Genomic DNA, 27,991 nt, shown 5'->3' on the forward strand with positions numbered 1-27,991 from the left:
CAGTGGCGTATCATGAGCAGCAGTATGTTTTTGAAAGCTTTCGACAAGTTTTTAGGCGCATAAATGTGTAATCGCAGAAAAAATGCTTTCCGTCGTCTGCTAACGGGAACGCGAACGCTTATTTTTTTTCGAACGAATCTGTCAACACTGAGCAAAAGATTCCAGCGGCGCATGGTGGCAGCCGCGCGCCGTGCAATGATACAAAAGAATTTGCGCTTGTACGTAGCGTTGTTGGAGTGGTCCTGAACCTGAATAGCTAGGTTTGTGGCGCGAATCGTGGCGGGCGCTCAAAATGTAGGCGATCGGTATTTCTACTTGCGTATCAACTGGTTCAAGGGTTTTGACGCCCAAAATGAGCTTCACTGACGCCGGTAACTCAGCTTTGCTTTTGCATAAGCTTTGTTGCCACATAACTGGGCTACCACCAGGTAAGAGAACATCGTGGAGACGGTGTCGTATCCTGTGATGTTCGTACAAGAATGTTAACAAACAGCTCAAAGTTCTCGTTTCTTTCTTTCCTGCTTTAAAGGTGCCGTGAGTGAAGCATACGACATAGCCTTGCATTCCATTGCAACGTAAGACATTTTCCAGCTCTCCCTGTCTTTGACGTGACAAATTTGCAAGTTTGCTATCGTTGCAGCGCTACTACTGCTGTGGAAAAAGAGACACTTCCGATAAGCGAGTTGATAGTCAGGTCCTGTAAGTAGCATGCGATTGTTAAGATTTACGTTTAAGGTAACGTTCGATTTACAGTCATTCAGGCACACAAGGAAGCTGAAGCGGTGAAATTTTCTGACTTACTGCGCAAGCTTCATGCACCTGTAAGATAGATTGTTTTAAGTTGCTCTCTTCAGATGTTGTGTTTTTCTCATAACCTGATCTTGTAAAAAAAGCATCCCATGAACAAGTTTTGTGGCTTGTTAACTTTGTCATACCATCACACAATCTCAGTTCATGCTACCTGATGTGAAGACGTCTATAGGATACTTGGGGAGGCTACGTTATTGGGTCTACAGGCCAGGGATCTCCAAGTGACTGGTCTTTAGGCACAGTTTAGGCTTAACTTAGAGCCTACATTCTGCTTTCGTCATGGATGGAGTGCAACAAACTTTACTCCAGGTAATCGAAGCATAGTTCCAATTGTGTTTGCAGCACGTGCAAGGCGTTCTGAAAAACCCATCGTCTGTTTTGAGCTTTCTGTATCACCTTTCCGAAGCACAGTCAAAGTTGACAGCACCTGTGAGTAGTGACCGCCATACGGCTCTATTATCAAACAATACAGCTTTGTCTGTTTGTGGCACACTTATGTGTTACGTTTAATGTTTTCCAGGGGTTTGGTCTTCCACGGTTAGGTAGCCAGGTCGAAAGGAGGCAGCGGCATCAGCATGCTGTCGACGAGACAGGCGACAGGACCTCTGGCTCTCTTGAATCCCTGTCACATAAGAGCAGGCCCTCAACGAAGTCATCTAATCAGTTTCTGGGACTCAGTACCCAAGGTCTGCCACAAACTGTTTGTGAACCTCAAACAACATTCTCTTGACTCTTTTGATACTCAATTGCAGTTGAAGGTACAATGCCCGTTTCCGGAGATGAGTTGATCACGGAAGTGCTCTACGCATTTCAAGGGATCGGTGGAAAAATCCTCCACTTCGACGAAGTGAAAGAATGCTTCGTATTTAATCCCAAAGTAAGCGTTTTATGACATTAAGGGAAGGGGCGGTCTGACATTGCACACTGGTTTGGAGGCTACGGACATATTTTACAAGTTCTCAACCTGTCACACTGAACAGTTTTTCAAAAAGTTGTCGAAGAACCACCTGATGTTCTCATCTGTCATCATTTTTGTGGTGTTGTGGTACCTGGCTTTTGTTTAGCTCTCGCAGTACTCATTGCATTCATATCCTGTGTGCATGCCTCAGGCTTCCTGTGAACATGGCTAAGAGCCCCGTCTTTCAAGCATGTGGTTTCTAACATCTCTGCAACAATGCATCTTCTGCATGTAATGCATGCAATGCATGTTTCTAACATCTCTAACATCTTTTGCTGCAGTTGCAGCTTTGAGACGTTCCGTCTCAAAGCTGCAACTGACAGCAAAGACTCTCTTAAATAACTAATTTGTTTATCACATTGAGTGAGGTGAAGTTCAGGCAAACACACCAACACGGGGAAAAAAAAGTCTGTGGTAGAGACACACAAGATTCATAAACGAAAGAGAAGAAATCGAAAATGAAACAGCTATTATAGCATAAGTGAGTTGGGTTTAGAAAGATTATCTGCACTCACACGAAATCGCAGTACATCACTGCATCAATATGGTAAACTGAAATCTGCATTAAACTTTATAAACATTATCTTTAGGGCCCGAAGTTTTAGGGTTTTACCCGATTATTCCAGAATTTGCACACCGAATTGAAGGTTGCCTCTTTAAGGTGAAACCCGATTTTTACCCAGCAAATTGCCCTCGCTTGGATGTCTGTAGGAATGTACTACCGTACTTGTTTGGCAGGAAATGTAGTTACATCACCATTTGTACCAAACCAGTACGGTTAGTTTGAGTAACTGAGCTAGACTTCCCTTTGAATTTAGCGTACTGAGAGTTTTTTCACCCGAATTCGCATGAATTTAGTGCACATGTTTATTTACCCAATTTTTACCGCCCTAAATTAGAAAAAAATTCCCGAAAACTTCAGGCTCTGAATATCTTACATAAATGCTTACTGCGTTTAGAATTGAAATAGGGCAGACTAGCCATAAGGAATTGCTTGCTGATCTCCAATTTTGTGTGAATTATCTTCAGATCCGTGTGTGGCAAAACGAGGTACATACATTTGCCTCTGCAGGTATCATTGCCCCAGCCAACCCAGACGCTCGTACTCAGGCTCGTAGAGCTGGGGTGTTTGTACCGTAAGGTGAACGCTTTCTGCGAGAGCAAGTCGGGCGGCTGTAAGAGCGGCCTCATGCCAGAGAGCTTCGTCGCCGCCATCCGTACGGAGCTCTCTGAATACTACAGATTCGTAGCCGTCCTGGATTCCCAGGTAAACGATCGCGGCTTCAGAGAGGCTCGGCTAAAGCTGAAGGGCCCCCCCCCTCTTCATGTGCAGCATCGCGACAACTTTGAAGACGGTGGCAGTAAGTTGACTCTTCTCCGGCTGCGTCTTTGGGCCATGGAACCGATGAAGAAGATGAGGGTCTTGGCTGCTCTGGTTGCTGCGTGTGCCGGTGGGGCTTCAGAATATCGTTGATATCTGGGGTTTGCTGCGAGGGGTACAAAATCTGATTTTGTGAAATTTCAGAGTTGAAGGGGGGAATGCTGGCTTCAAAAGTCCACGCATTCCTGCATCACGGAGGTCGTGAAGTTGTGGCCCTCGTGAAGCGACTGCTGATTGCGGTTAGTATTGTGTTCCCGCTTACTGATATACGCCATAGATGGAACAGTTGACACAGCGCTCGTTGCAGCTGGTCTTGTCATGTTGCTTCTTTCTTTCTTTTTTCATTCTCATGCAAACATTTTGTATCTATCAATCTCTTTTGTGACCCTTCAAAGGGTTAATTGAACTCGGTGACCTGAGGTTTCCCTCATTGGTCCAGGTTGTGAAGCCTTGGCAGACCATGCTCTGTCGGTGGATACACACTGGAGAGCTGGAGGATGTCTACCACGAGGTGAGCCATGACTTGCAGTTTTGTAAACAATGCTCATTATTTATGGCACGCACGACTTTGTAACTTCGGTACTATCAGTTCTTCATAGCTTCGAATGCTCCGGTCAAACCAGAGAGCTTGTGGCATGACAAGTACTACCTCCGCAAGAATATGGTACCATCCTTCTTGGCGGAGTCGCAGGCAAGAAAGGTAAGCGCTGCGACTGTAGACACAGGTGTGGTTTATGTGTAGAAGAAACTATGAACTCACGGTTGTTTAGTGTTTCGTCATGGCTTCTACGGATACCATTTGTGTTGTGGTATCATTTTTGCTCTCTGTAAATTATGTAATATGTACGTAGTACAGTTATGTCTAGGGCCCAGAATTTTAGGCATTTGGCTATGAATGCCTATAAACGTCTAAATGCGACATTTGCAGGGCTGCCTGCCTTTTTACTGACCCTATTGAATTGTGGCCTTCTTTTTAGGATTTTTAGATGCCTTTTTTAGGAGTGAAAGTGCGAGGGTGCCTTTCAGGCTCATGATGAATGCTACATTTTGCTTTTTTTTTTCTGCATATTTGTGCCTTGTGTTCTTTGTTCTTTTCTTTTTTGCGTTTGGTTTTCTTCAGTACCTTGGTTTGTTAGAAGGGTTCACGTATATTTGATGGAAAGATTTCTTGGCCTTTCAAGATCATAGAGGTCGGAGAATTATATTATTCAATATAGCTCGGTTCCAGGCTGCCTAAGCATTCATGTACCGTAAGTCAAAGCTTGTACTGTACCGTAGCCTTCAAATGTGTCATGTTTTTTTCTGGATGGAGCTTTCTGAAACACTAACATAGGCAAAAAGCTTAACATATTAACGTGCTTATTTTTGCATTTTATTGCGTATTTTGATGGTTTTGCGGCCCTAAGTGCCTGCCTATTTCAGTCGTATTGAATGCCTAAATTTCCTGGCCCTAGTCATGTCCCACTTACCCAGATCCATCCGTTCCGGAGAGTGAATCTTGGGATAAGCTAACTTAATGCGTCCTGTAAGCCCTCGCGCTTTCCATTAGCATGACAACAGCATTTCGACTTTTCATGTCAAAGTAAAATGTCCATAACCTAAAAACCCGAGACTAGGGAACAAAAAAAATGACAAACACAGACAACCCAAACCTAACCAAGAGAGAGACCTTGTCTGTGTTTGTCGTTTTTTTGTCCCTTAGTCTTGGATTTTTAAGTTATGGATCTATACCACCAGCTCGCTTGCTACCTCTCTAACCTTTCGTTAAAGTAAAATGTGTTTCTCTGAGTCCTAAAGACACAGATATTTTGCACACATTTCACTTATGACCACAACAGTCCACTGTAAAGCCACCCCTCACGCAGAATGTTGTAAATGGTAGAGTTGCCGGCATCGCGTTCAGCTGTTTCTTGGCCCAGGCCTGCAAGCCTCAAATGCTTTTCAAAGAAAAGCCAGTGTTCACGCATCAGCTTTTTGCACCCTGTAAACATGAAACACCTCTTTCACTTTTCTGGAACCATCAGCCCCCTCTGTCCACAGCGTTGACTATTCTCAGGGCAAAGAGGAGTAAAAAAAAAGGAGCAGAAGGCTTCCACAAAAGGTGATGTTACTATGCACACGCCACCAAATGCAAAGCACATGGTCCCCTGGTACGTTTCTGAAACAGTAGAAAGAAGTGAGCACGGGTGCGGGTATACTAGCTGTTGCCGGCACAGTTTTGCAGTTTGCAGATAGAAAATGCCTTTCTAGCTTACTCATTCAGAAGCGAGGCAGAGTGACATCTTGCGTATACAACATAAACAACGAAAATCGACCAAGGCAGGCCGCAAACGTGCTTGTGTCCTGCCTTGGCTAATTTTCCTTTTACGTATTATGTAGATGACGCCCCAATGCGGGCAATAGTTTACCCAGAATTTGGTCCTTGGGAGAAAGGGGGCTTGGGCTCAGCAAGGGGATGTACAGTAGCCCCTCGTTAAAACGAAATCGCGCTTTACGAATTATCGCTTATTGCGAAGTTTCACCAGGTCCTGATCGAAATGCATGTGTTTTGAACCACTTTATTCTAAGTTTACCGCGAGCCAACTCCGCATGGTACGAAAACGCAAGACTCAGGAGCGCCTTGATACAGAGTCTCACGGCCAGCAACATCCCACGACTTAAGTCACGCTAGACGGCAACATGCGCTTCTCGCTGTTTCCCTCCAGAACGCTCGAGAACGCTGACGACGGGCAGCGTGAAGGAGAGTGGTCGCGCACGTGCCCACCCCTCGGGTGAACGGTTCAAATCTGCACCATCTGCGGCCATCGCCAAGGCAAATGTCACAGGGGAAGATAAGCTCCCCTTGCTGATAGTAGGCAGGGTAGAGAAGCTGCGCTGCTTTCGAAACGCTACTATGCTGAAGGATTGCATCTATAGAAGCAACAAGGGTCCACGGATGACAGCAGCTATTTTTGAAGACTACGTGCGACTTTTGGATCGCAAGTTTGCTGCTGCACAGCGCAATGTCCTGTTTGTCGTTGACAATTGCACTGGTCACGGCAAAATTGAACATACGACTGCTATCACTTTGGAGTTCGAACACGACGTTCACCCTAGAACCCATGGACCAGGGTATTAGATTCTGTCGCGCTTCGGGGTGCGGACGTGCCCGTTGTTGGTGCCACCACGGATGAGGGAGTCGTCAACATTGTGTCGGATGCGAAAAGTCAAAACGAAGATTTGGAGGACGGAACACGGGAAATTATATCGACGGCGGTAACACATAATATACCTAGTCTTTTGTGCAACAAAGTCGAATGCGGTGGAGGTGCCTACACCCTGCAGTGCCTCAAGAAACTGGAAGACGCGCTGTTGCTGTGCAGCAATACCGCCCGGCAATATAAGATTATGAGCTTTTTCTCGCCTCAATAAAGGTTTGTAAGACTGCTTTTCTCATTGTCATCTTAAAATGACTTGTTCTAACGTGCTCCCACGCAATTTTGGTCAAATTACACCGTATTTATGGTGCTCCCGCTTTTATCGAAATACCGCTTACATCAAAATTTTTTTCTGGTCCCAATGACTTCGTTATAATGAGGGTCTACTGTATTTACATGCTTTTGACAAGATATTGCGCAACCTCACAAAATTTTAGGGGTCCGTTCCCGATTTAGGGTGGGGTTTGGATAAATCTCGAAATAAATCGATAAATGGGGTGGATGTAAGTGAATTAGAATGGCACTGGAAAAAAAAAATCCCAGTAATTCACACCTGGATGTTCAGCAATTCACCTGGAAAATTTGGAGGCTGCTTATCGGAGTTTTGAACTTTTCTGTAATTCAGAGCTTCTCGGAGAAATAAGGAGTCTGGAACATGGACGGCGCCAATTTCGGAGTATTTTGGTGCCGACAAGAAGTGCAAGAGTGACTGAGACCACACTATATAGCGCACACATGTTTTACTACCCAGAGCTATTGGAGTACAAACAAACGTATTTGCACAAATTGTGAATGGTGCCCAGGCTCAAAATGAGTAGCAGCTGTGACGAACACAGAACTGTTCCGTGCCAAACTAGCCCAGTGCCCGGGTTCAAGTAGAGTCGAGCTGCATAGTAGTAGTTCGAGTGGTTCAAGGGTGCATAGAATAGATGGGACAAGTGTGTGCACTATCCTCCTTTTGGGCCATTCATGTATCCAGTGCGCCTGAAGGAGGCTACGACTTCAGACCCAATTTTGGGGGTTTTGGATCAGTTTGAGTAGTAGTTTGGACCTTTTGAAAGTAGGGGAAAAGCCGTAGGGCCACCTTGTGGGCCTTGGAAACATCGCAGTTTATCGGATAAACCCGGTTTTCTGAAAGAAAAAAAAAAAAAACATCTGAGGGAGTTTATTGGAGCCTGTCGAATAAATCCGAAAAGTCGGAAGCCTAATTACGGATCAGCGGGACTTCACTGTTCTATTAATTTTAGATCCTTTGCACTGGGAAGGCAGTGAACTTCCTTCTGCATGTCTGCGGAGACAGCACGGCAGCACGCATGGAAGGTAGCATAGCCAGCACTTTAGGTGCCTCTTCTGGTATGTGGTGCCACCATATTCTGAGTTATTGTTTAACTCACCGTGTGCATGCCTGTGCACTTGCAGTACAGCTTCTGTTTGACCAAGACACTGACGAGGCATTTGACGAGTTCCTGGACAAGATATATCGTGAGCGTAGCCGTAGGGTGCTCTCTGTGCTGAATTCCCAGTTTAAGTTCAAGGAACATTTGCAGGTGATTGATGTTGGCCCCATACTTGGATACCCTCATACAATGCAACTTTCTTGAAGCCTTGTCTTATTTCTTCTTAGGCGTTCCGTCAGTTCTTCCTTCTTGGGCAGGGAGACTTTGTTCGACACCTCATGGATGTGCTCAAGTAAGGGTGCACGTCTAATTCGACCCCTGTGGCAATTTGTTTTTTTTTGTTCATAAATAAGCATGGAAGGGCTTGAAAATATTGAAAAAAATTAAAATATTACCATGGTAGAAACTAGGATTGCTAGACCCGGGAAGCATACTATTTGTACAAAGAAGTACGTGTGAAGTGTACAATCCTGTTGCACAAAAGAACTTTCAGTCTTGCTGGCCAGAAAAGCTGCTATCTGCTGCTGACAGTTTGCAAAGTCACGTCTTCCACCAAATAGTTAGGCGTGTGCTGCCTTCTTTCTTTTTCTTTTTTTTTTGGGGGGGGGGGGGGTTGGGGAGGATGAACGTCCCGCATCCTGATTTTGCATAGTGTGATGCCGTGAAAGGCTGCATTTCTTACACTATTTTCTTGAACCTATGTCACATTGAACCGAATAAATTCATCATGGCACCAGTTGTCCCTGCAGCAATAAGCAGCAAATCATCATCATCTGTGTCTGTTCTGCGGTTGTCGAACTGCTATGTTATGCGGTATGCAAGGTTCAGAAGGAGATTATGCTCGTAGTTGCGGCTGCACCATTAAACCTTGAATCATGATTAAAAGCGTTAAAACCCCAGTGCCGGGGTGCTAAAAAGACAGACAAACATATGCACTGATGCACCCACGGCACTGGGGTTTTAACGCTTTAAGTTGTAATAATGATTCCAGAAAACCGAACAGCCCGATTTTTAACCCTTTTTGATAAACCTTGAATCAGCAGCAGCACCAGAAAGTAGTCTGTCCTCCGAGAGTATCGAACCTCTGACGGGGAATTGTTGCAAGGCAGCATCGTCTGCGCTCAGTTTATTGGCTAACTATTCCCCACGTTCAAAAGTTACTCCAGAAAAATTGATGCCTTATCCTGATGCATGCTTGCAGCCCTCATTTGAGCCAACCAGTTGAGTCACTGCACCAACATACGTTGACAGAACTGCTGTCGGAAGCTGTCCGGGCCACAAATGCCCAGTTCATTGACCAGGACATTCTGCAGCGGCTCGATGCAAAGCTGTTAGAGGTCAGTCAAATGCACTCAATAAACCTTGTGTAGAGCCTCGTGTTTTAAGGTTACATGCAGCAAAACCAGTTTTCACTCCCCCGTCCTGCCCCGATTTTCATCGTCATCACTTCAGGTAAAACCCAAACCCACCCCATAAAAAAGGCGGAGGAACATTCCCAAAGTGCTGATTCAGGTGCCAATACGAGCCAACACTAGAGAACGCTAAGCTTAAGCAGTGCGCATTCGCTTGACATCTTGCGTCATCTAAAATGCGAAAAGCACTTCCCTTTTTTTTTCATGCGATATCGCCTCATTTTATCCTGTGTCAGGGCTGAAATGAAACTTTTGCTCCTGGATTTTCGAAGAACATAAAACCTAACATCGTAAGGCCCTGTGCATAAATAGGGCCTTGTGTTTCAGGCCTGAAGTTTTTGAAACTCTGGAATTAAAAATCGGGTGTTATTTCAGTGGTCACGAAACAGGGTAAAATTGGGCAATATCTGGTGGGAAAGCAGATTTTCGGGTGGGGAATAAATAAAGGAGTGCCTCTCACGTTTTACATGAACATGAGATGCAGAACGTAGTGTCCTCTAGTACCGGTATTGGTGACTGAACAACAACTTTAATGAGAGATTATCAATGGAGAGTCTCATCACCAGGGACGATACTGTGCCCCATTGCTGGTGGTGATTAGGGTTGTCAGTCCCGAGCCATTTTTGCAGTCCTGGGATTTCTGGATTTTTTGCTGTCAATCCTCGGATCCCGGGACGGGATTTCGGGATTGTGACGAGTTCAGACGGTGCTTCCAAGTATAGTCCTGCGTGGGTCAGAATTATCTCTCTGTCAGAATTAACGCAAGGTACAAATGCGTGTTGGTTTGTGACTTGAGGCATGATGATACGAAACGCGACATGGACAAAGGAGGACACACAGGCGCTGTTGCACCCTAACAGTGTGAGCGTTTGTTCCACCCTTCCACCCTTGTCAGCGACATCTTACGTCACATTTTGAGCAACTGCAGTACAAACGCGTAAGAAATTGAGCAACTCGGAGTTCTTTATAATGGTGTTTTGGTAAAATTCGTCGACCGCACCCGACCCGCTACTCGCATGACACCAAAACCTAGACCCACGACCCGCATGCCACGCAGGGCTCTACTTCCAAGTCCATCTACCTCAAGCGACTATACCAGCATGTTGTGCACAGTTCATGTGTGTTTTGTCAATTCTACCTTTTCATTCAATTCTTTCAATTCTACCTTTCACATTGGTAAAACAGTGGCGGTGGAATGGTTACATTTTTGTGTAGTAATTCCACTCCATTTTTATTCATCTACATTTCACTGTTATAATTGAAAAGAAGGCAAGTCCTGCTGCACTTGAAGTACCAGGAAATATTACTTTATAATTTCCTCAAACGGTGTAACATTCCGTGAAATGTGAATTTGAAATTGAAAATGAATGTAACATTCCACAGGGCAGCAGCAACAACAACAACAAAAACGAATGGAAAGAAACAAGACACTAAACGGTTTACAAGCACCGTCGCTGCGTGCTTATCACATCGCACAATGATTAAAATACAACCTGAGAAAGCACAGAGCGTCGAGGGTGGTGTCCCCCAGTTCGGTGCCAACTGTTGTGCAAATACTTGCTGTGGAGCTGAAGGTCGTTCAGTTTCTGTGCTAGGAGAAATGACAGTCACCAAATATCTACACGCACGTGTAGGCAGCGGTCTTCTCCCACCTGCAGCCATAAAAAGTGCCATTTCCTTGACGAAGGAGTGAGTCTTTACCTGATGGACTATATTTGCTCTCGCGAAATCCCGCGATTTTCCGGAAGGAATCCCGGGACGTAAAAAATTGGCCAGGATTTTGGGATTCGGGATATCTCGATTGGAAGCAATAGTGGTGATGCGGAGGTGGCTGAATTTGTACTTCGCCCAGTTCGTGTTCAGGCTTTTTTCGGGTTTACCCGAAGTGACGACGATGCAAATCCGGGGGTAAAAACGGGTTTTACCCTAAAACATAGGGCCCTATCAGCATAAACCATGTCCTGAAATAACACTACATCATCCGGTTGTCTTAGGTGAATCCCGGAGATACAGGGTGGGACGCATTCAGTCTGTATTATCACGTCGATGGGCCGATAGGAACGGTGAGTCTCATTAGGTTGTGTTGGATAAACCGATATGTGACAGAGTGCCAACATATTTTCTAGGTATTCACACCTTACTGCATGTCAGTTTACCTGAGGCTGTTCAACCACTTGTGGCGAGCCAAGCACATGGAGTATGTCGCCACGGCAGCATGGACAGAGCAGACGGTCCACATGAAGTTACTTCGTTATCGCTTACCCGGTATGGAAGATTAGTACTCAAAAACAGCAAAACCCTGCTGATTCAGGCAGGTTTTACTCAAAAACAGCTTGCCAAACCAAAGGCCATTGTCGCACTTAACTGTAATGTGCTAGCACATGACCTGTGGAGACACCTGCGCCACAGAGCATTTGCCTCTGGGTTTGAGGCTATGTCCAAGACATGGATCCATAACTGAGTTGAGAGACCACTTGATGAGTTGAGTGATGAGTTGAGGATGATGAGTGATGAGTTGAGAGACCACATGATGTTCCACTTCACGACAGTGACTTGGTTGGGTGGTTATTGCATCTACAATAGGTCTCTACTTTGCACTTGTGCTGATCACCAGCTGTGCTGCATGTGCCCTAGTCCCAAACCCAGCAGCCGACACCCTTTGGTGCTGGTGTCTGTGCAGGCTACTTGCTCGCATCTTGTGGTTAAGTCTGATGGTGACTGTATGAGGCTGTTTACATAAAGCAACCACTACAACCAAATCACCTAGGTCTCTGGTACCCTAAGCTGGGCTGAATCATGTGACTTTGAATTCAGTGTGTTGTGTTTAATTTCTGCACTAGGATATAAATAGCCCATAGGTGGACCTAGCTGTTGTATGCTAGCTGTGCTAACCAGAGCATGTAATGCCTAGGTTGACAGTATATTCTCTCGTATTTAACCTATGGTCGTTGTTTATTTTAATGATCAATTAACAAACTTTGCAATAACTTATCTCAGTTAGCTGTTTTAGTAGATCACCACTCTTAGTTGAGAATTGTACTATACGAGTCATTCGATTCTGCTAGCGTTCGGCAAACTTGTGCGTTTCCGACGAGACACATGCAGAACTACTCAGGTAATCTGGAGAGGCCAGTGATGAGCAAGTAAAAGGTCTGAACAGTCGAGAATTCCCCTTCAGCGTTTGGCATCCACACTTCTGTCAAGACCTTGCATCTGTTCGCTGAACACGGCTGCACCGCTAAGAGGTTTAGGTGGTATGGCCCATACTGAGCTGATGCGACATTATCCGGTTCGAGCCTTAGAGGTCCTCGCGTGAGAATCGCAGGGTCTCTGACCGACGTGCCGTACATACACGTATATATGGGCCTGCTTGCACAAACATTGAGGAAATTCCTCGGTAGTTTTGCCAATGCTCTGTGCACATGCAGTGCTGACGATAGTAGTGCATGTGTACGAAATGAGGAGTCTCCTCAACGTTTGTGCTAGCTGGCTGTGGTCCTGGCAGGGATGGATGCCGGACGAGATGGGGGCTCTCTGTCTTGTGCATGATCTGAACCTTCCTGCTGAGGCCTCATTGGGAAATACTCCAGAGCTTCTCAGCGGCTACGCTTTACATAACAGCACACAGTTCCGTTACGGAATCGCCAGAAAAATATTGTCTCGTCTGATCTGTTGGTTGTTTTCAGAGTGCCTCCCAGTGCTGCACCGCTGCCACCTCATGCTTGCAGAAATGATGCATTTTATGCAGGAAGTACAGTACTACATTGTATTTGAGGTACAGTATGTTATTTATTTGGGATACAAAGCACGACTAGTAGTCCTTCCTCTACTCCGTGGGGCATGTGTGGCTGCAATGAACGCTCCGTGCAGGTGATCGAGTGTGCATGGGCAGAGTTGCAAACGAAAGTGGAACATGCTCAGGACCTCGACCAGATCATCAAAGCCCACGAGGAATTCCTGTCAACCATCATGACACGAGCTCTACTGGACACTGACTCTCGGGTTAGTGGGAACTTTTCGTGAATTTCTTCATAGTTTTTTTTTTTGTCGGGGCTTCGATTAATGTGAGTGAGTGGGATCATCGTTGCGCAGGACGTCTTGTCGGAGTTGCGTTCTATCTTCGAGCAAGTGCTGCGCTTCAAGCAGGTTCAAGACGAAATCTTTTCCGGTGCCCTCAAGGAGATCGATGCCCGTGCCGAGGAGAAGAAACATCCAGCTGTTGTGAGTGCTCTTTGTGTCAGGATGAACTTTAAAAGGGGGGCTGCAAAGTGAAATCGAATCATGGTTGCCTCTAAACCGTCATGTAAAATTGGCCTATGTTAGTTAGGCAGTTAAAAAGGCACAAAGAGGCACGTATTTCCTAGAAAAAGGCACTAACAATACTGTGATATAACTTCAGTGAAGGAATCATTGGTGATGTCGTTCTGCAAGTAGGATGCACCAGATCGCTTCACTGGAGTCGTGGAGTCACGCAATCAATGTCAGTTCGACGAAAGGAGGTTGGAAGCCCTGCCCACACCAGTATATGTATAGACCCTTATGCCTTAGGCTTAAACCCGATTTTTCCCCGAATTGAGGTTCACCTATCTAGGGTTAAACCCGATTTCTACCTGCAAAACTGCACCTAGGCTAGGCACCTCAAGGCATCGACATACTAGTTTCTCACAAAATATGCGACCGCCCCTTACTTCTGGCACTCTGGATAAACGGTACAAGTGACCGTTTATTCTACAATAATGCCTGATTTCTCTCCAAACTCAGTCTGATGGTAATTTTTCTGCCTGAATTTGCATGAATTTTCTATATCAATTTATTGACCCGATTTCTATCCCCCGAATTTGGAAAAATATAAAACCCGAAAACTTCAGGGTCTATATATGTAGTAGAAAGAGAGAACACAGGCATAGCTTATCGCATCTGGCTTCCGCTAGGATAATGCTTTCCCAATTTCTGGAACTTCACACACTGCATGTCAGGCTGTCATGTTGTGTGTGAAGTTCATGACTGAAGTGGTGATGCTGTGAAGTTCATGACAACATGACTTACATGTAAGTCATGTTCGAATAGGATAGCCTAAGATGCGACACAGCAAATGTGTAAGAAGCTTTTTTGATGATAAGATCCAGTTTGTCCTCCACTGTTGGCTTCATGGACAGCAGGGACGCATTAACAAAACATGCCATAGCCCCTCCATCTACCGTGTCAGTCGGCTTCGGAGAGAGGAGGTAGGGCCTGGTCAGCTCTTTCTAATTTTGGTTTCCAAAATAAGAGATAAAAATATCCGTTTAGACATCTATCTGCACTTATTGATGAAAAAGGTGAGAACGATATGCATCTAAAATGTCCCTTTCGACCTCATTCATGCTTAGAGCATTGTAATGCAGTATCTCAACGTTCCCCCGAAGAAAAAGGCATTTCCCTGAAAATGCACTCTCTGGTGGTGCCATACACAAAACATGGGCTCTCACTTCTGCATACTTCTCAATCCAGTGAACCTAAGCATGGATAGAGACCTTGTTTTGGGTTTAAAGTAGGTAGTAAAACTGGCTATTTAGCAAAATGGGTAAACAATGTTGGTCTTTTTCTCTCTGGTTTTATTAAGTGCTGTTATGGAAGCTTTCTGCTATTTTTAGCACTTCAGTCTAAAATCAGCTGTGGAATCTGTCCATTTCAGAAGGTCACGAGAACTAGCTTTGTCAGGGCTATCTTGAAGTCTCAATCTTCACTGACACTAATTTCTGATACATTTGAGGTGAGTGTTATGCTTCAGCTGGGTTCTTTTCAAGCGTGTTTGCTGTGTTTGTTCAATTGCAAAAATCAAGTTTATTGAAGTAAATCAGGCATGAACAGTGTTTACATATATATAGGGTGTCTATTTTTATTTGTTACAGAATTTTTATTTAAAAAACTAGCAGGTACAGTTTTTGCAGTTGAGTTCTACGGCCAGCCTGACATCCCCTCGAAGAAAGTATGCAACTACAAGATGACTAAGTTTGTTACTTACATAAAGTAGGGGATTTCGGGCAAAAGCAGGAGATGATGAATGAGAGACCATCCTAGTTGAAAGCCATTGCACGTTTACAAAATCCTGAAACACGCACTTGCATTAAGATATCCATCCCCAAAATTTGATATGCAGATGAGCGGAAACTGAAAAAGTGCACTTGAGACGCACGTCACCTTTGCCGACGGAGGCTTATCTATGCGGGAAAGTCGTTTATCTTGCCCTTCAGCACGTCGGCACCTACTGCAATCATCTCCATCGCTCCAAATCATGGGGCCCTCTGACGTGAAATGAGGGCTGTACCCCTTGCGATCCAGGTTGCCGCGGTTTCAGTTTGGGCTCATTTGCATATCGAAACTCGGTGGGGTTGATGTCTTCATGCATGTGCGTGTTTCAGGTTTTTTAAAATGTGGAATGGCTTTCAACTAGGGTGGTCTCTCATTCTGATCTCCCGCTTTTGCTCGAAATCCCCTAATTAAAGAGTTAATTGAAGAGGTTGGTGTTTGTGGGTCTCAGGCTACTGGAGGGAGGTATATTCAGTCCTCAAGTACACTATTTCGAATACACTCGCGATGCAACGTAGGAAGAATAAAAAGTGTGCGCTATTTCGTGATGCGCGCTAATTGTGAGGCGTGTGACGAGGAGTTTCACGTCAAAAAGCTGAATGGATACGTCGTAATGACAAGACGTCCCACCTGCCACTTCGAGATCACGTTTGCACCTGCAACTATGTAGCTCCACCTACAAGCAACCTTACAGCATTCAGAGAATATGGGTTCGAATCCAACGCTCACCAGATGAATTTGAGCTCCGGGATACATTATTATAGGATAAACGCCTGTAAACTGTTTAAAGACAGATAAGCCGCGAACACCGTCACACACACGCGTTACATGTCATGTCGCCATCTTGCTTTGTCTCTTTATCTTTCCCCAGTCTCTTTCCTCAGGTCTTTCTCTCCGCCGCCTCACTGGCGCCCCATCGTTCTGTGCAGGAAAAGTGCCCTTACAGGCGCCCGCCCCTAAGCGGTGACTGCTCGGATAAACTGCTACTTTCGCCACACACCGATGGCGTCTTTTTTCTTAGCGTTAGTAGAAAAAGCAAGAAATAAAGTGTCTCGGCTGACCCTGCAGGATTTGAACCCATGAACCCCGTCACTGGATGGCGCGTGCATGAACAACTTCTCAAGGTTTCACTCAGGGAACGATGCCGAGCAACTCTGGTTGCTGGAGGTCCCCGGTTTCCGCCGACTGACGGCATGTAGTTGCTGAAAAAAGTTGCCCAGCATAAACGCTGCCTGATTCTGTGCCTGTTACCTTCTTGTGTGGCGGTATTATCGAAAGCTTCCGCTGCTGCAGATGCACCCTGGCGATGTGTGCATCCATACGCGTCACTGCCAAGCCGGGGCTTCCCTCGCCTCGTGTTGATTGGGCAACTAAATGCGGGAGTGGGCAGTTCCCGCAATATGTTTGCTTTGATAGTTGGATGCGCTGGGGGGGTGATGTACCCTCGACGTACCTTGCGAAGATTCGGAGGAAGGAAAGAGGAACCTCCAAACTGGCACCTTTATTCACGTTTTACAAATGGCGCGGCGGGTGAATCTCGTTCCTTTGCATTGTTCTCATGATGACGGAATCTTTCATATCGCAAAGAGATATTTTTGCACTTTAGTGCCCCTTTAATGAGTCTTAGGTAATTAGTCATCTTGTAGTTGCATACGTTCTTCGAGGGGATGTCAGCCTGGCCGTAGAACTCAACTGCAAAAATGGCATCTATTTTGCTCTGCTAGTCTTTTACTAAAAGTTCTGTAACGAATAAGAATAAACACCCTGTAGAGTGGTTTAGTTAGTACGAGGTGTGTTTAAAAAAAGACCGAACTTCTCAAACGTCCTCCGGAATGCAGAGGGCGCTCGGCTACCGGTGTTCCTATGGAACGGACTGCTGTTCATCTGAATGCACTGTGACCGTTTGTTGTCGATTTACAGTCAGGGACTACACGCACCCCAAAGTCCTTCGTCACGTTTTGACTGTTTAGGCATGAAAGAGCTTGAAGAGCAGCATGTGTGTGTGTGTGAAATTCTGTTTCAAACTCTGCAAGAACTTCACAGAGACGTTTCATTTGATTCGCCAAGCGTACAGAGAAGACTGCATGAGCAGAACGCTACTGCCATGATTGGTTTAAACGCTTCCAGGAAGGCAGGACGTCTGTCACTGAAGATCCGAGGGGGCTGGACTCCACTTCAATAGATGACGAAAGTGTGCAGAAAATTAATGTAGTGATTTGGAGAAAATTGCTGGTTAACAGTGCGAGAGGTCACTGATGAAGTGGGCGTCAGGTCGGGTCAAGTTTTGTCAGAAAAGCTTCAAATGCGACGGGTCAGTGCAAAATTTGTCCCACGCTTGTTAACCGATGACCAAAAGAAGACTCGTGTCGAAATCAACCAGGAGCTGCTTGCCAATGTGAATGCGGACGAAAGCTTTCTTAAATTGATCTTAATGGGAGACACGGGTCTGTGGCTATAATGCTGAAGCTAAGGTGCAGTCATTGCAGTGGACGGGGAAAGGGACTCGGCCGAAGAAAGCGCGGGGGAGGCAGACGAAGGTCAAGGTGATGTTGATTGCTTTCTTTGACTGCAATGGCATTGTTCATCACGAATTTGTACAACATGGTCAAATGGTTACCAAGGAGCTTTACAAAAAAGTTTTAGTATGTCTGCGAGATGCTGTGCACACAAAGAGGCCATTGCTGTGGAAGGAACAAACATTGCACCACGACAACACGCCGGCACAGTCATCAATCTTGGTCCGTAAATATTTGGCCAAACACAACGTATCCGTCATACCCCACCCTCCCTATTCGCCTGACTTGCCTCCAGCAGACATTTTCCTCTTCCCCAAACTAAAGACAACATTGAAAGGACGTCGCTTTTGGACGATACAGGAAATTCAAGAGAATGCCACGAGGGATCTACGTACCATAGCAGAAAGTGCGTTCCACGAAGCATACCGGCGGTGGAAGAAACACTGGGAATGGTGCATTGGGCAGCACAGGGGAGCACTTTGAGGGCGACAGTGTTTAGACTGATGCAGGACAGCGAACAAAAGCTTCAGAGCAAAAGTTCGGTCTTTTTTTAACACCCCCTCACATAGTATATATGTATTATATTGAGTCTAGTAGTTCATGAATTTTAAGGTATATCACTGAAGCTCCAGACATCAAAATCAGGTTCCATAAGATGGTTATGTGGTTCTTTTCCCTTCAGCCTATCACTGATCATTCATTCATATTGTTACTGGTAGCAATTTCTTTTCATTGTTGTTGATTTGCTTATATTGGGGGTTTGTACAAACACAAGTTATGGGAGAGTTTGTAGGCTAATTAACAAAGGAAATGTGGGTAGGGCTGTGCGCATATTCAAAATATTTGATATGTCTACCGAATAACAGTACCGCGCTATTCGTATTCACACCGAACCCATGTTCGAAATTCCGCAAGGTAGCTTCACCTCATACCTCTCAGTGTTAGTGAAGCTTACTTTACACACCTGCAGATTTGAATATATCCTGCAAGTTCGCTTCACCTCATGTTACCGAGTGTCAGGCGAAGCCTAGTTTACACTTCTGCCAGTGCTGCCGGGTTGCAGGCATGGTTTAAAATGCGATTTGAGGGATCAGTGAAAATTGCCACTTTTGAGAAATATTTTAGAAAATGTTATCAGGGAAGTTTAAGTTCGGTTAATTATTTTAAGCTTTAGCTGGACCAGCTATGACACCATAGAAAAAGGGATTTCGTCGCAACGGTCGACTACGTTATGTCTGGGTACTAGATTCCGTTCAGAATTACAATTTTCGGGACAGTTCTAGCACATCCTAAAGGAAATATATTTAGGGGGATGTGCAAACTTTTGCCCTTACAAGTGATGGCAAGTTTGAGTTTCTTGGTGTAGCAAAGGTAGCCAGGACGTACCGTAATTTCACGCGTATTAGCCGCGGCTTATGAGCTATTTTTTTATATTTTTTTTGTCTCACGGGCGCTCTGCTGCTTATCCACCGGTGCGGCTTATCTGATTACCTTTTTTTCCTCTTATGTCAGTTTTAACGAAAGGGCCGCCAGTGTCTCTAGAACAGCGCTGCCCTGTCGATGCATGAACAGTGCGTAACAGAGACGGGTCCACATTCGAGTAGATCTTCCTGGTGCCTTCCCCCAAGCAGCTTTAAGGAAAGTGGTGACAGTGATTCACGTCTACTGGAAATCCACTGACCCATCAATCCATGGAAAAAGCCAAGCAAGGGCACAATCCGATATGGGTAGAACTCTGGAGCTGACCTCCTTTGTTGTACCCTATGCCGACCCCGGAGTATGGACCACAGGGTTTATGGAATTCTCTGTGGTCTCATTTGTCGCACAAATCAGTCGTCTCGTATTGCCCGCGGCTTATCTGCGGTGCGGCTTATGCGCGTGAAATTACGGTAGTTTGTAGTCAGTCTCACAAACTGCATCTGAGCACCTGGTTTCAATGCAGACTTTTTGCTTACTATTCAGCAATTGTGCGTGGTATTCGACATTATTTGATTCACTACTATTCGATTTGTATTTGATTCGAACCAAAAAATCACTATTCGCACAGCCCTAGAAATGGGTGGTTGCTGGAACAGACTTGCACATGCAAAATACATGTTGTTGTATGTCTACATTGTCACATATATGCAGATGCAACATTATTGCTGTAGTGATTTTCAAGATGATTGTGGCAAAAAGTGCTACTGTGGTTTGCTTAATGACTGGCCTGCAACTATCACTGTTCTTTTGTTTAATTTTCACTTCTGGTTTCTACTTAACTATAATTCTACTTCTGTTTAATTCTGTGTTGCATCTGGCATTACGGCAGCATAATCCAAACAATGTATTGGCGGTGCTACTTATTGCTTTATTGGAATGTTATTGCAGCAGAATGCAACTTCGTCAGTGGCATGTTGTGCCTAATGTTATTTTTAGAGATTCGTTGAACACTTCCTGTTGAGCTTGGCAAATCAGAGCGATGGCAACCTCCAAGGCCTTGGATTCCGCCTTGACTTCAATGAGTACTATAAGGGGCACAACAGCCAACTACGTACATCAATGACGTTCCAGAACAAGAAGCAGACTATGCGGTAAGAACTGTGTTCATACACTCACCCTGGTGTTTAATCGCAGACTCTGAGGTTTTCACAATACTTTTACACCCCAAATTACGCAGTAGCGACATCGAGCTTTCATGCGCTATTTCCAACGTACACAACTTCACTTCAGTTTTGTGAGTAACAGAATTGTTCGCGAAATTCACGAGTGCTCTTTTCTTAGTTAATTTAAAGTTCCGCAAAATTTTCAAACCAATGACAGAAAAATACGAGAACAAAATCTGTACGAAATAAGGCTCAAGACGCTGACGTAACTTATGTACGTGGTTTATTGCACTATTACGCTGCAGTTACGCTCAGCTCTTCACTGTTGCAAGTGAAGACAGTAGTCTGGCCTTCATGAAGCCTGCACGGATGTCCACATCCCATGATTCAAGTTCCTTGTAAGCTGGCATCATCCAGACAGCCTGTATAGGTTTAATGCATGCTGCCATGCAGATCACCATTTGTAAAAGTTTCATAATCACTATCATGTGCCAATCGTACCTGCTGTGTGTACCAGACGAGTAAGGATCCCGTAATCGCAGCTTCCTTAGTCAGAAAGACTCAAAAGGAAGACAAATGGAATGGGTTACTTCCCAGTTGAGATGCCTTTTATTAACTTCTTCCCGCGACTTCCTAAGATGCCTGGTGGAGGGTTGAAAGTCGTGGTACTGCAAATTTAGGGTTCCGCGAATTATTGTCTGATCCTGGCTACTCACAAATTCGCGAATTATTGAGCCTGCGAATTTAATCACTTATACAATTGTTCGTGCCAGCAGTGCCGTACACAAAGCGAATAAACATGCTCTGATGCTCCGATACCATGAATGCTCTTGCAGAACATTAGAGCAGGTCTATCATTTGGCATTTTGGTGGAGATAATTACCAGGAAGCCAAACATGAGTAAACACTCAAGGCTCATAGCCAAGGTTAATTTATGTGCTTCAATCATTCGTTTGGTGAACAGAGCTCTTGTATAGTAGTTTGCATGGCCACATAATTTTTGCACTGTTTTGGCTACTGTGCTCCTGCTGTTCACCTGTGCATTGCTGCAATGCCATTATTGATACGGTGGAAACTCGTCAATATGTGCCCACTTAAATGGTAGTTCCGCTTGTAAAGGAATCACACTGAATCCCCAACTCCGCAGCCATCAGAACCAATGCAGTTAATGCGTACTTACGCCATGGTATCCTAGCATGTACCCTGTTGGTTAATGCATACTTTTTTCGTGCACAAGCTCGAAGTGGTCCTTCGGGCGACAGTTTGTACAGCGACGTACACCACTCTGCAGACCCTTACCCTTCCTCTCTGAGCAAAGAGCATGGCTATATTTGGAGTTTGTGTTTTAGGGTTAAACCCAGTGGAACCCTGTTTATCCTACCCTCCAATTTGCACCATCATTACTTACGCTAAAATCCGAAGACCCTGGAAAATGAGCATGCTGAAGTGCAGTTTCAATATATACGTATACAGGGATAGGAGAACAGTATGCACTGTACATACAACACATACAACACAGCCACTTGGCATCCCATGTTTGTCTGAAATGCAAGACATGTGCTTCATTTATTCTCCACCTGATATATACCCGTATATCCCAATTTTACCATATTTTAACGCTCTTGAAATAAAACCCGATTTATGTTCTCGATTTTCAAAAATCATAAAACCTGAAAAAATTAGGGGTCTAGCTATACTATGCACGCAAAATGCATGCTGGCAGCACCGTGCTGCCGCTGGCAACATTTCTAGATGGGCTAGTGTGCCCATCACTGCCGCGTGACTCTGCTCAGTTTCCCAGTTCGGGGTTCGGGGTGGTAACACCTTCTCGAACAGGCTACTGTGGTCAGGTATTCTTCGCGAACAGTGTGTCAGCTAGTCATGTGTGGTGGCACTGTAGCATGCTTTGCATATCCTGGCCTGGATCTGTTTGAAACTGTTCTTGTCGATTCAAGGTCGACTCTGCCGTAAACGAAAATTTGAGTTCTACCATTCCGTGCAAATAAATGCTTGCATCTATCCTCATTTTGCAGTATTTTTTTCTGGTCTTTCCGTTTTTAGTAGGAAAGTGTGTGTACAGTCGCCATTTTTCTGCTAGTGCGCACAACTGCCTTTTTTCTCTTTTTCCGCATTGCCATAAGGTATGTATGCTTTAACGAGGTTCTCCGGCAACAATAACACCTTTAATCATAGGTGGGGAGTAACGCGTTACAAAGTAGTGCGTTACCGGTAATGTGTTACATTCGAGTAGTGAAATATAGAACACATTACATTTGGGAGAAAAGTAATGAGTAACGTAACGTCATTACATTTTTAACAACTAACGCGTAACGGCGTTATGCGTTACTGCGTGTTCGGGAAAGCTTGAGCGAGGACCGTGCCTGCAGAATCCTGGAAAATCCCCGATTTTTTCTATTCATCTTCAACAATGACAAGAAGGTCACATCAACACCCACGAAGAACGCAAAAGAAGGGTTGTTGACCTACCCTGGTTGAGGTGTCACCTTTGTTTACCACCTCTGTTTTTCACTCCCTCTGGTATTTTTCGGACAAATGGGGCAAAAGCAGCAGAAAAATAGCCTCTACCCTCTGAACAAGTAACAAAGTACCAAGGAATTGGCTGTTTGGATTTGTACTGTATGAGATAAAAGGTCACCGTCTCTATCAACCTTGACAAGGGGCACTCACTGGTCATTAGGAGTCCTCTCAGCCCAACGGGCGAAGCTCAATTTTGAACATCAACTACTTCTGCGTTGCAATAAATCGTACATGTAAGTTGTGTTCATGCGTGACCCTTGTTTGTGCCCAACCTTGCTTGTATTGATTTGCGGAATGCACTTATGTGACTCAACCAAAAATGGTACATATTATAAGGACAACTGGTGAAGTAATGCAAAAGTAACGGCATTACTTATCAGAAGTAATGGCGTTAGTAATGCGTTACCTACTACTGCAACAGTAATGCGTTACTTTTCGAAAAAGTAGTGAGTAACGATAGTGCACTACAAAATAAAAGTAACTTCCCCACCTATGCCTTTAAGTGCTATGTCATCTTGTCTTATACGTTTAGTTTGAAGCAGCATTGCCGGACACTTCCACGCTTCTCTGTGCACACCACTGCACGAAATACCCTGCATGATTTCTTTCCCGTGTTATCATATTTACTCGCATAATGTAGACATTTTATTTAACCAAAAATGCGACTCTGTAGAGGACGTCCATTAATTACGCAAGCAAAACTGCTGCTCATTTTACGCTACAGTGCTTATCGCTGTGCGGTAGTGCCTGTGGTGCTTCCAAAGTCAGGGTATGTGAAATACCTTTGAAAAATAGCGGCGTTTGTGAGCTCAAACTGGAGGTCCGTTAATTACACATTAATTATGAGAGTAAATATGGTATATTTCTTTTTCTGCTAGTGTGCCATCCGGTCAAATATATTGAATAATTTGCATGACACATATTGCTCAAGGTAGCTGTAACTCTCCTGATTGGAATGCTGAAGCAGATACTGACAGAGACTGACGAGGTGGATGATTCTCCTCTCTCCCAGCATGTTCCCGCCTGTTCTCTAAGCACTGTATTGGCCAGCACGTCCCTTCTCTCCCTGCAAATTCCTCTGTGATTGGCGCGTCACGTACGGCTCTGCCACAGCTGGAGGAACGATAAAACTGTGCATGCACGTGGTTGGCTGATTCTTCTCTACTCTAACGACAAGTATGGCAGTCATTTCAGAGGATAGTTTTTCATGGTTGCCAAAAAGAGCTGCGTGAATGAAACAGGTTCCCATCGCCACACGTCCATTCAAGAGATACATTTGGACATTGTGAACAAGGGTGTACATACAGTCAACCCTCCGTTCCTGGAAAAATCGTTCATAAATCGAGGGATTTATAAATCGAACATTCCGTTAGGTCAGTACTATCGGCTGACGAAACAGTATTTGTGAGTTGGGATTGTGTCTGTAATTCAATATATTGTGTAATGTTGCTTTCGACCAGGCCTTCTGCTATACGCGTGGTCGTACCTAATGCGTCCCCAGAAAACCCGTTTGCTGTTAGAATTTCGAGGGGTTAAAAACGAAGGGTGCAATACCTGGAAAGATTAATCCGTTCCAGCATCATTCATAAGACCACAGAATAATCCATTTGAACATTTCTGTTGACCTCGGAACCATCCGTTCATAAATTGAGGGCAAAAACGCTGGGCAACAACTAGTTGGTTCCTAGAAATTCCACTCATTATTCGGATATCGAGGTTGATAAAACGAGGGGAAAATGCATGTAAAAAAGTTTGGTTCCTCGTGTTCCTGGTCATAAATCGAAGGTTCATAAATCGAAGGTTCATAAATCGAGGGTTGACTGTACACAGTGTCTCGGTAACCATGTTAACAAAATTGTATGTAAAAGATTAAATGCAGGGTACTGCAGTATGACTATGCCGAAGTATTGCACGATTGTATCTCCCGATCGGTGCATGGGACTGCACAGCCTCTTTTGGGGAACTATTTTGGTGTAGAGCCTTTACGAATGCATGGTTTCTTTGACATTATGAAATTAAAAGCACTAAAACCAGATGAAGATGCAGACAAATAGCGCACTAACAAGGACTTTATTACACGTGTCACATGGGACATGCTTAAAAGCTTTGAGGAAGGCAGGCCAGGAAAATCTGGGAAGCAGTTTTGATTGCGATAAAGAGGGAGGGTTGTGTAAGCAATGCATCTATTGGCCTGTCAAAAGAAGAGAGGGAATTTCTCAAAGCTTTTAAGCATGTCCCATGTGAGTATTCAAGTTGTTTGTATTTGTCTTGGTATGGGTCCAACCCCTACCAACAGTCACAATGAGACTTTCTAAGTTTCTTTAATGTGTCCTCCTTAACCTGACCATTGTAACTAGAGTAGATTCTGGATAATTCAGACCACAAGTTTTTGATAGAATTGCCAGAAAAATTCATCGAAATTTGTGTTTCGAGGCAAAATTACGGTTTATTATGTGCGTAGCTGCACATGCGAAGCGTTTCCTCTACACATTTTCCTCTACAAACCTCATTATAAGTAGGGAGTGACTTTTTCGGGTTAAACACGATTCCACCTGAACTAACCTCCGACCAATTCGGGTTAAACCCGATCTCTCCCCGAATTCCAGTCACTATGAAATCCTCAAGCGATGTTTCCACTGAAGACTAACAAAGGATGCCATATGTAACACATGTGAGAATGGGTCACTTACATTCCCAGCAATTCACACCATCTGTGTCAACATCGTCTATGCCTTCGGTGGTTACCGTTGGACGGTCACGATGCCGCAAAAAAAAAGAGAGAGAGATTAGGAAAGGACTCAATAGACAAGAGGAAAAACAAACACCAAAAGGCACAATTATCGCTAGATTTCTCCCCGAATTAGATTTTTACCCCCCGAATCTGAGAAAGGCATTCAACTCGAGGCATTCACTCCCTAATTATAAGTAACCACGCACATAGCGTACATTTATTAATTCAACACTCTACAAATGGAGAGATATTTAAAACAAATTTATCTATAGTTGCCTGCATGGTTGATGCATGAGTCCTCAAAACAAAATTTTCAATGCCAGCCAGAGCCACTGTTTCGTTACGAGACTTTGCTTCAGCCGACGAGTGTTTCTGAACGTGTGCAATGTGCTGAAAAGAGGATGCCTTGGCACTGCATCACCAATGCGCAGAAGTCGTTTCCCGCTGCTAGGTATGTTTTATAAATTACAATGAATTAGGCAAAGCACCCTTTGGATTTTGATTATTGGCAGGTGTGTAAGAACGCAAGAACATGAGATTGAACGCGTAGTCTCGGTTGTGATGACAGGTTCACCTGGTTCAGTGTTTCACCTGGCCTGGTTCAATATGTAAAAGTTTGATACTGCCTTCCTTTCTACTGTTTGTACATGACACACACAGAGCCTGAAACCAGAATTGAGGACGGAAATTGAAAATGAAGTGATCGCTGCTCTTACGAAACTTTTTTCTTGTTTCTTTTTTTTTTGCCATTCCTGATAGTCTGCTAAAAGGGAGGAGGGGCAGAACATTACATCAAACGGTTTAAGCCTTCACAAATTGGTATGAACCGATGCAAATGGCAGTGATGGAACTGCTGCGCCATTTGCGCCAAAGTGCGCCATTTGGGATTGCCTGCGCCACCCTGCGCCGAAAAAGCAATTTTCCCTAATTCTGCGCCACAGCTGTGCCGAACAAAGATGCCCCGGTTTGGATGCATGAAAACGAAACAAAAACCGCGAGCGATGCTCCTGCGCCCTGTCTATTCTCGTGATGCCTCTGGACAGCAAAGCCGAGTCAAGCCGTGTCGTTTCGGCCGAGCCCGCCAAGTCGACGAAGATTCTTAAACTGCCGGGATGTCACTGCTGAACCGAATATTACGTTGTTGTACTTCAAAGAGAATGGCTGTACAAATTTACCGAACATGTGGGCATGCCACGTGCCTGCGATGGAATATTGGCTCGTTTGCATGGGAGTTGTTTTTAAACAACCGCGTTTTAACTAATTGTGGATGGGAATAACTGACGACGCTGATTCCGGAGTTGCCAGCGCCTGTACTATGGATCGCTCCACGCTTTCCGCTACTACGTAACATCGCGCGTGCTCGCAGAGTGTAGGCGCGTAAGGAGAGCGCGAGAAATTGAGCTTTCAGGACAACCGTACGTGCCGATAATTGTTCCCAGATGTCCTGAACCCCGATATTCGCCATAAAGTGGAGAGTATGCATTGCAAACACGACGTATTGCGGTGGGACGCAGTGGGATACATATGGCGGAGGTGCGCCATTCTGTGAAATTCTGCGCCAAATGCAGCTTTTTTGTGCGCCAGCGCCAGCGCCCGTGGGCTCTGAGGCAGTTCCATCACTGAAATGGCAAATGTTCCCTGGAGCAGAGCAGGAACGAAAACCAGCTTTCCTACATCTGAACCTTAGCTGATAAAGATTTTGGTTCAGTGCTCTGTTTGGGAGTTCAGAATATTTCCACAGCCCTATTGTCCTTTATGTAAGCGTGCCACAGCATGTGAATAAGGTTCCAGTTCCCCCTACTAATTCTTTTCTGCTGATCTGTCCCGCAGGTCCGACAGTCAGGGAGAAGATGTCCTGGATCGAATATTGGGCAGACGGCTTTCATCTATTCACTGCAGTTCCCCAATTTTCAAGTCATGAGATGGCATGTTCCAAATACGGGGCTCTCTTCCAGAATAGTTATTGTTGATCACTTCCCAATCATTATAAAATGCCAATGTTGATTACATATTCCTGTGGAGATTGTGAAATAACACTGACATATTTAATCTGTAGTGGCGTGTAGCTACGGTTGTGTGTATATATATATATATTTGTTTTGTCGTCTGAGAGCGACGTACGGTTTACAATGTATCAGTAACACATACTGTTGTCTGTAGGTCATTTTTGCAGTTACGTTGTAACAGAGGTATGTATTTTTATTTTATGTATCATCGCCAACCTGCGTCAAATGCAGCAGTAGCTGGGGCATTCCCTTGAAGGGCGTATAGAAAAGACACTAGGAGGTGTCACTAAACATTGGGAGTGGGACGTTGGATGAGTCACAAAACTAGAGGTGCACGAATATTTGATTCATATTCCAAAAATTTTATACATATATATGTATATATATTATTTAT

At 44.7% G+C, this 27,991-nt stretch overlaps 1 protein-coding gene across 3 annotated transcripts; it reads left to right on the forward strand.

The window, feature by feature from the left end:
• The first annotated feature begins 163 nt into the window (after nt 1-163).
• On the forward strand, nt 164-27,602 carry LOC135388226 (gamma-tubulin complex component 3-like). 3 transcript variants are annotated; one of them, XR_010421308.1, is made up of 25 exons: nt 164-428; nt 530-575; nt 641-699; nt 754-821; nt 1,153-1,239; nt 1,331-1,496; nt 1,563-1,687; nt 2,841-3,035; nt 3,102-3,219; nt 3,294-3,388; nt 3,589-3,660; nt 3,739-3,849; nt 7,594-7,699; nt 7,766-7,893; nt 7,971-8,035; nt 8,945-9,080; nt 11,150-11,218; nt 11,282-11,420; nt 12,842-12,930; nt 13,026-13,157; nt 13,248-13,376; nt 14,830-14,907; nt 20,156-20,310; nt 23,873-24,036; nt 27,422-27,602. XR_010421308.1 is itself a non-coding variant. In XM_064617634.1 (24 exons), exons 1-24 carry the CDS (start codon nt 353-355, stop codon nt 27,510-27,512), a joined length of 2,535 nt encoding a protein of 844 aa, XP_064473704.1. In that variant the 5' UTR covers nt 164-352; the 3' UTR covers nt 27,513-27,602. The 3 variants fall into 3 exon arrangements, 2 of the variants coding, with proteins under 2 accessions (XP_064473704.1, XP_064473706.1); XM_064617634.1 differs by lacking the exon at nt 23,873-24,036; XM_064617636.1 differs by lacking the exon at nt 23,873-24,036 and having other exon boundaries at nt 14,833-14,907.
• The last annotated feature ends 389 nt before the right edge of the window (nt 27,603-27,991 follow it).

Source organism: Ornithodoros turicata, chromosome 3 (assembly GCF_037126465.1).
Source record: "Ornithodoros turicata isolate Travis chromosome 3, ASM3712646v1, whole genome shotgun sequence".
Classification (NCBI taxonomy): domain Eukaryota; kingdom Metazoa; phylum Arthropoda; class Arachnida; order Ixodida; family Argasidae; genus Ornithodoros; species Ornithodoros turicata.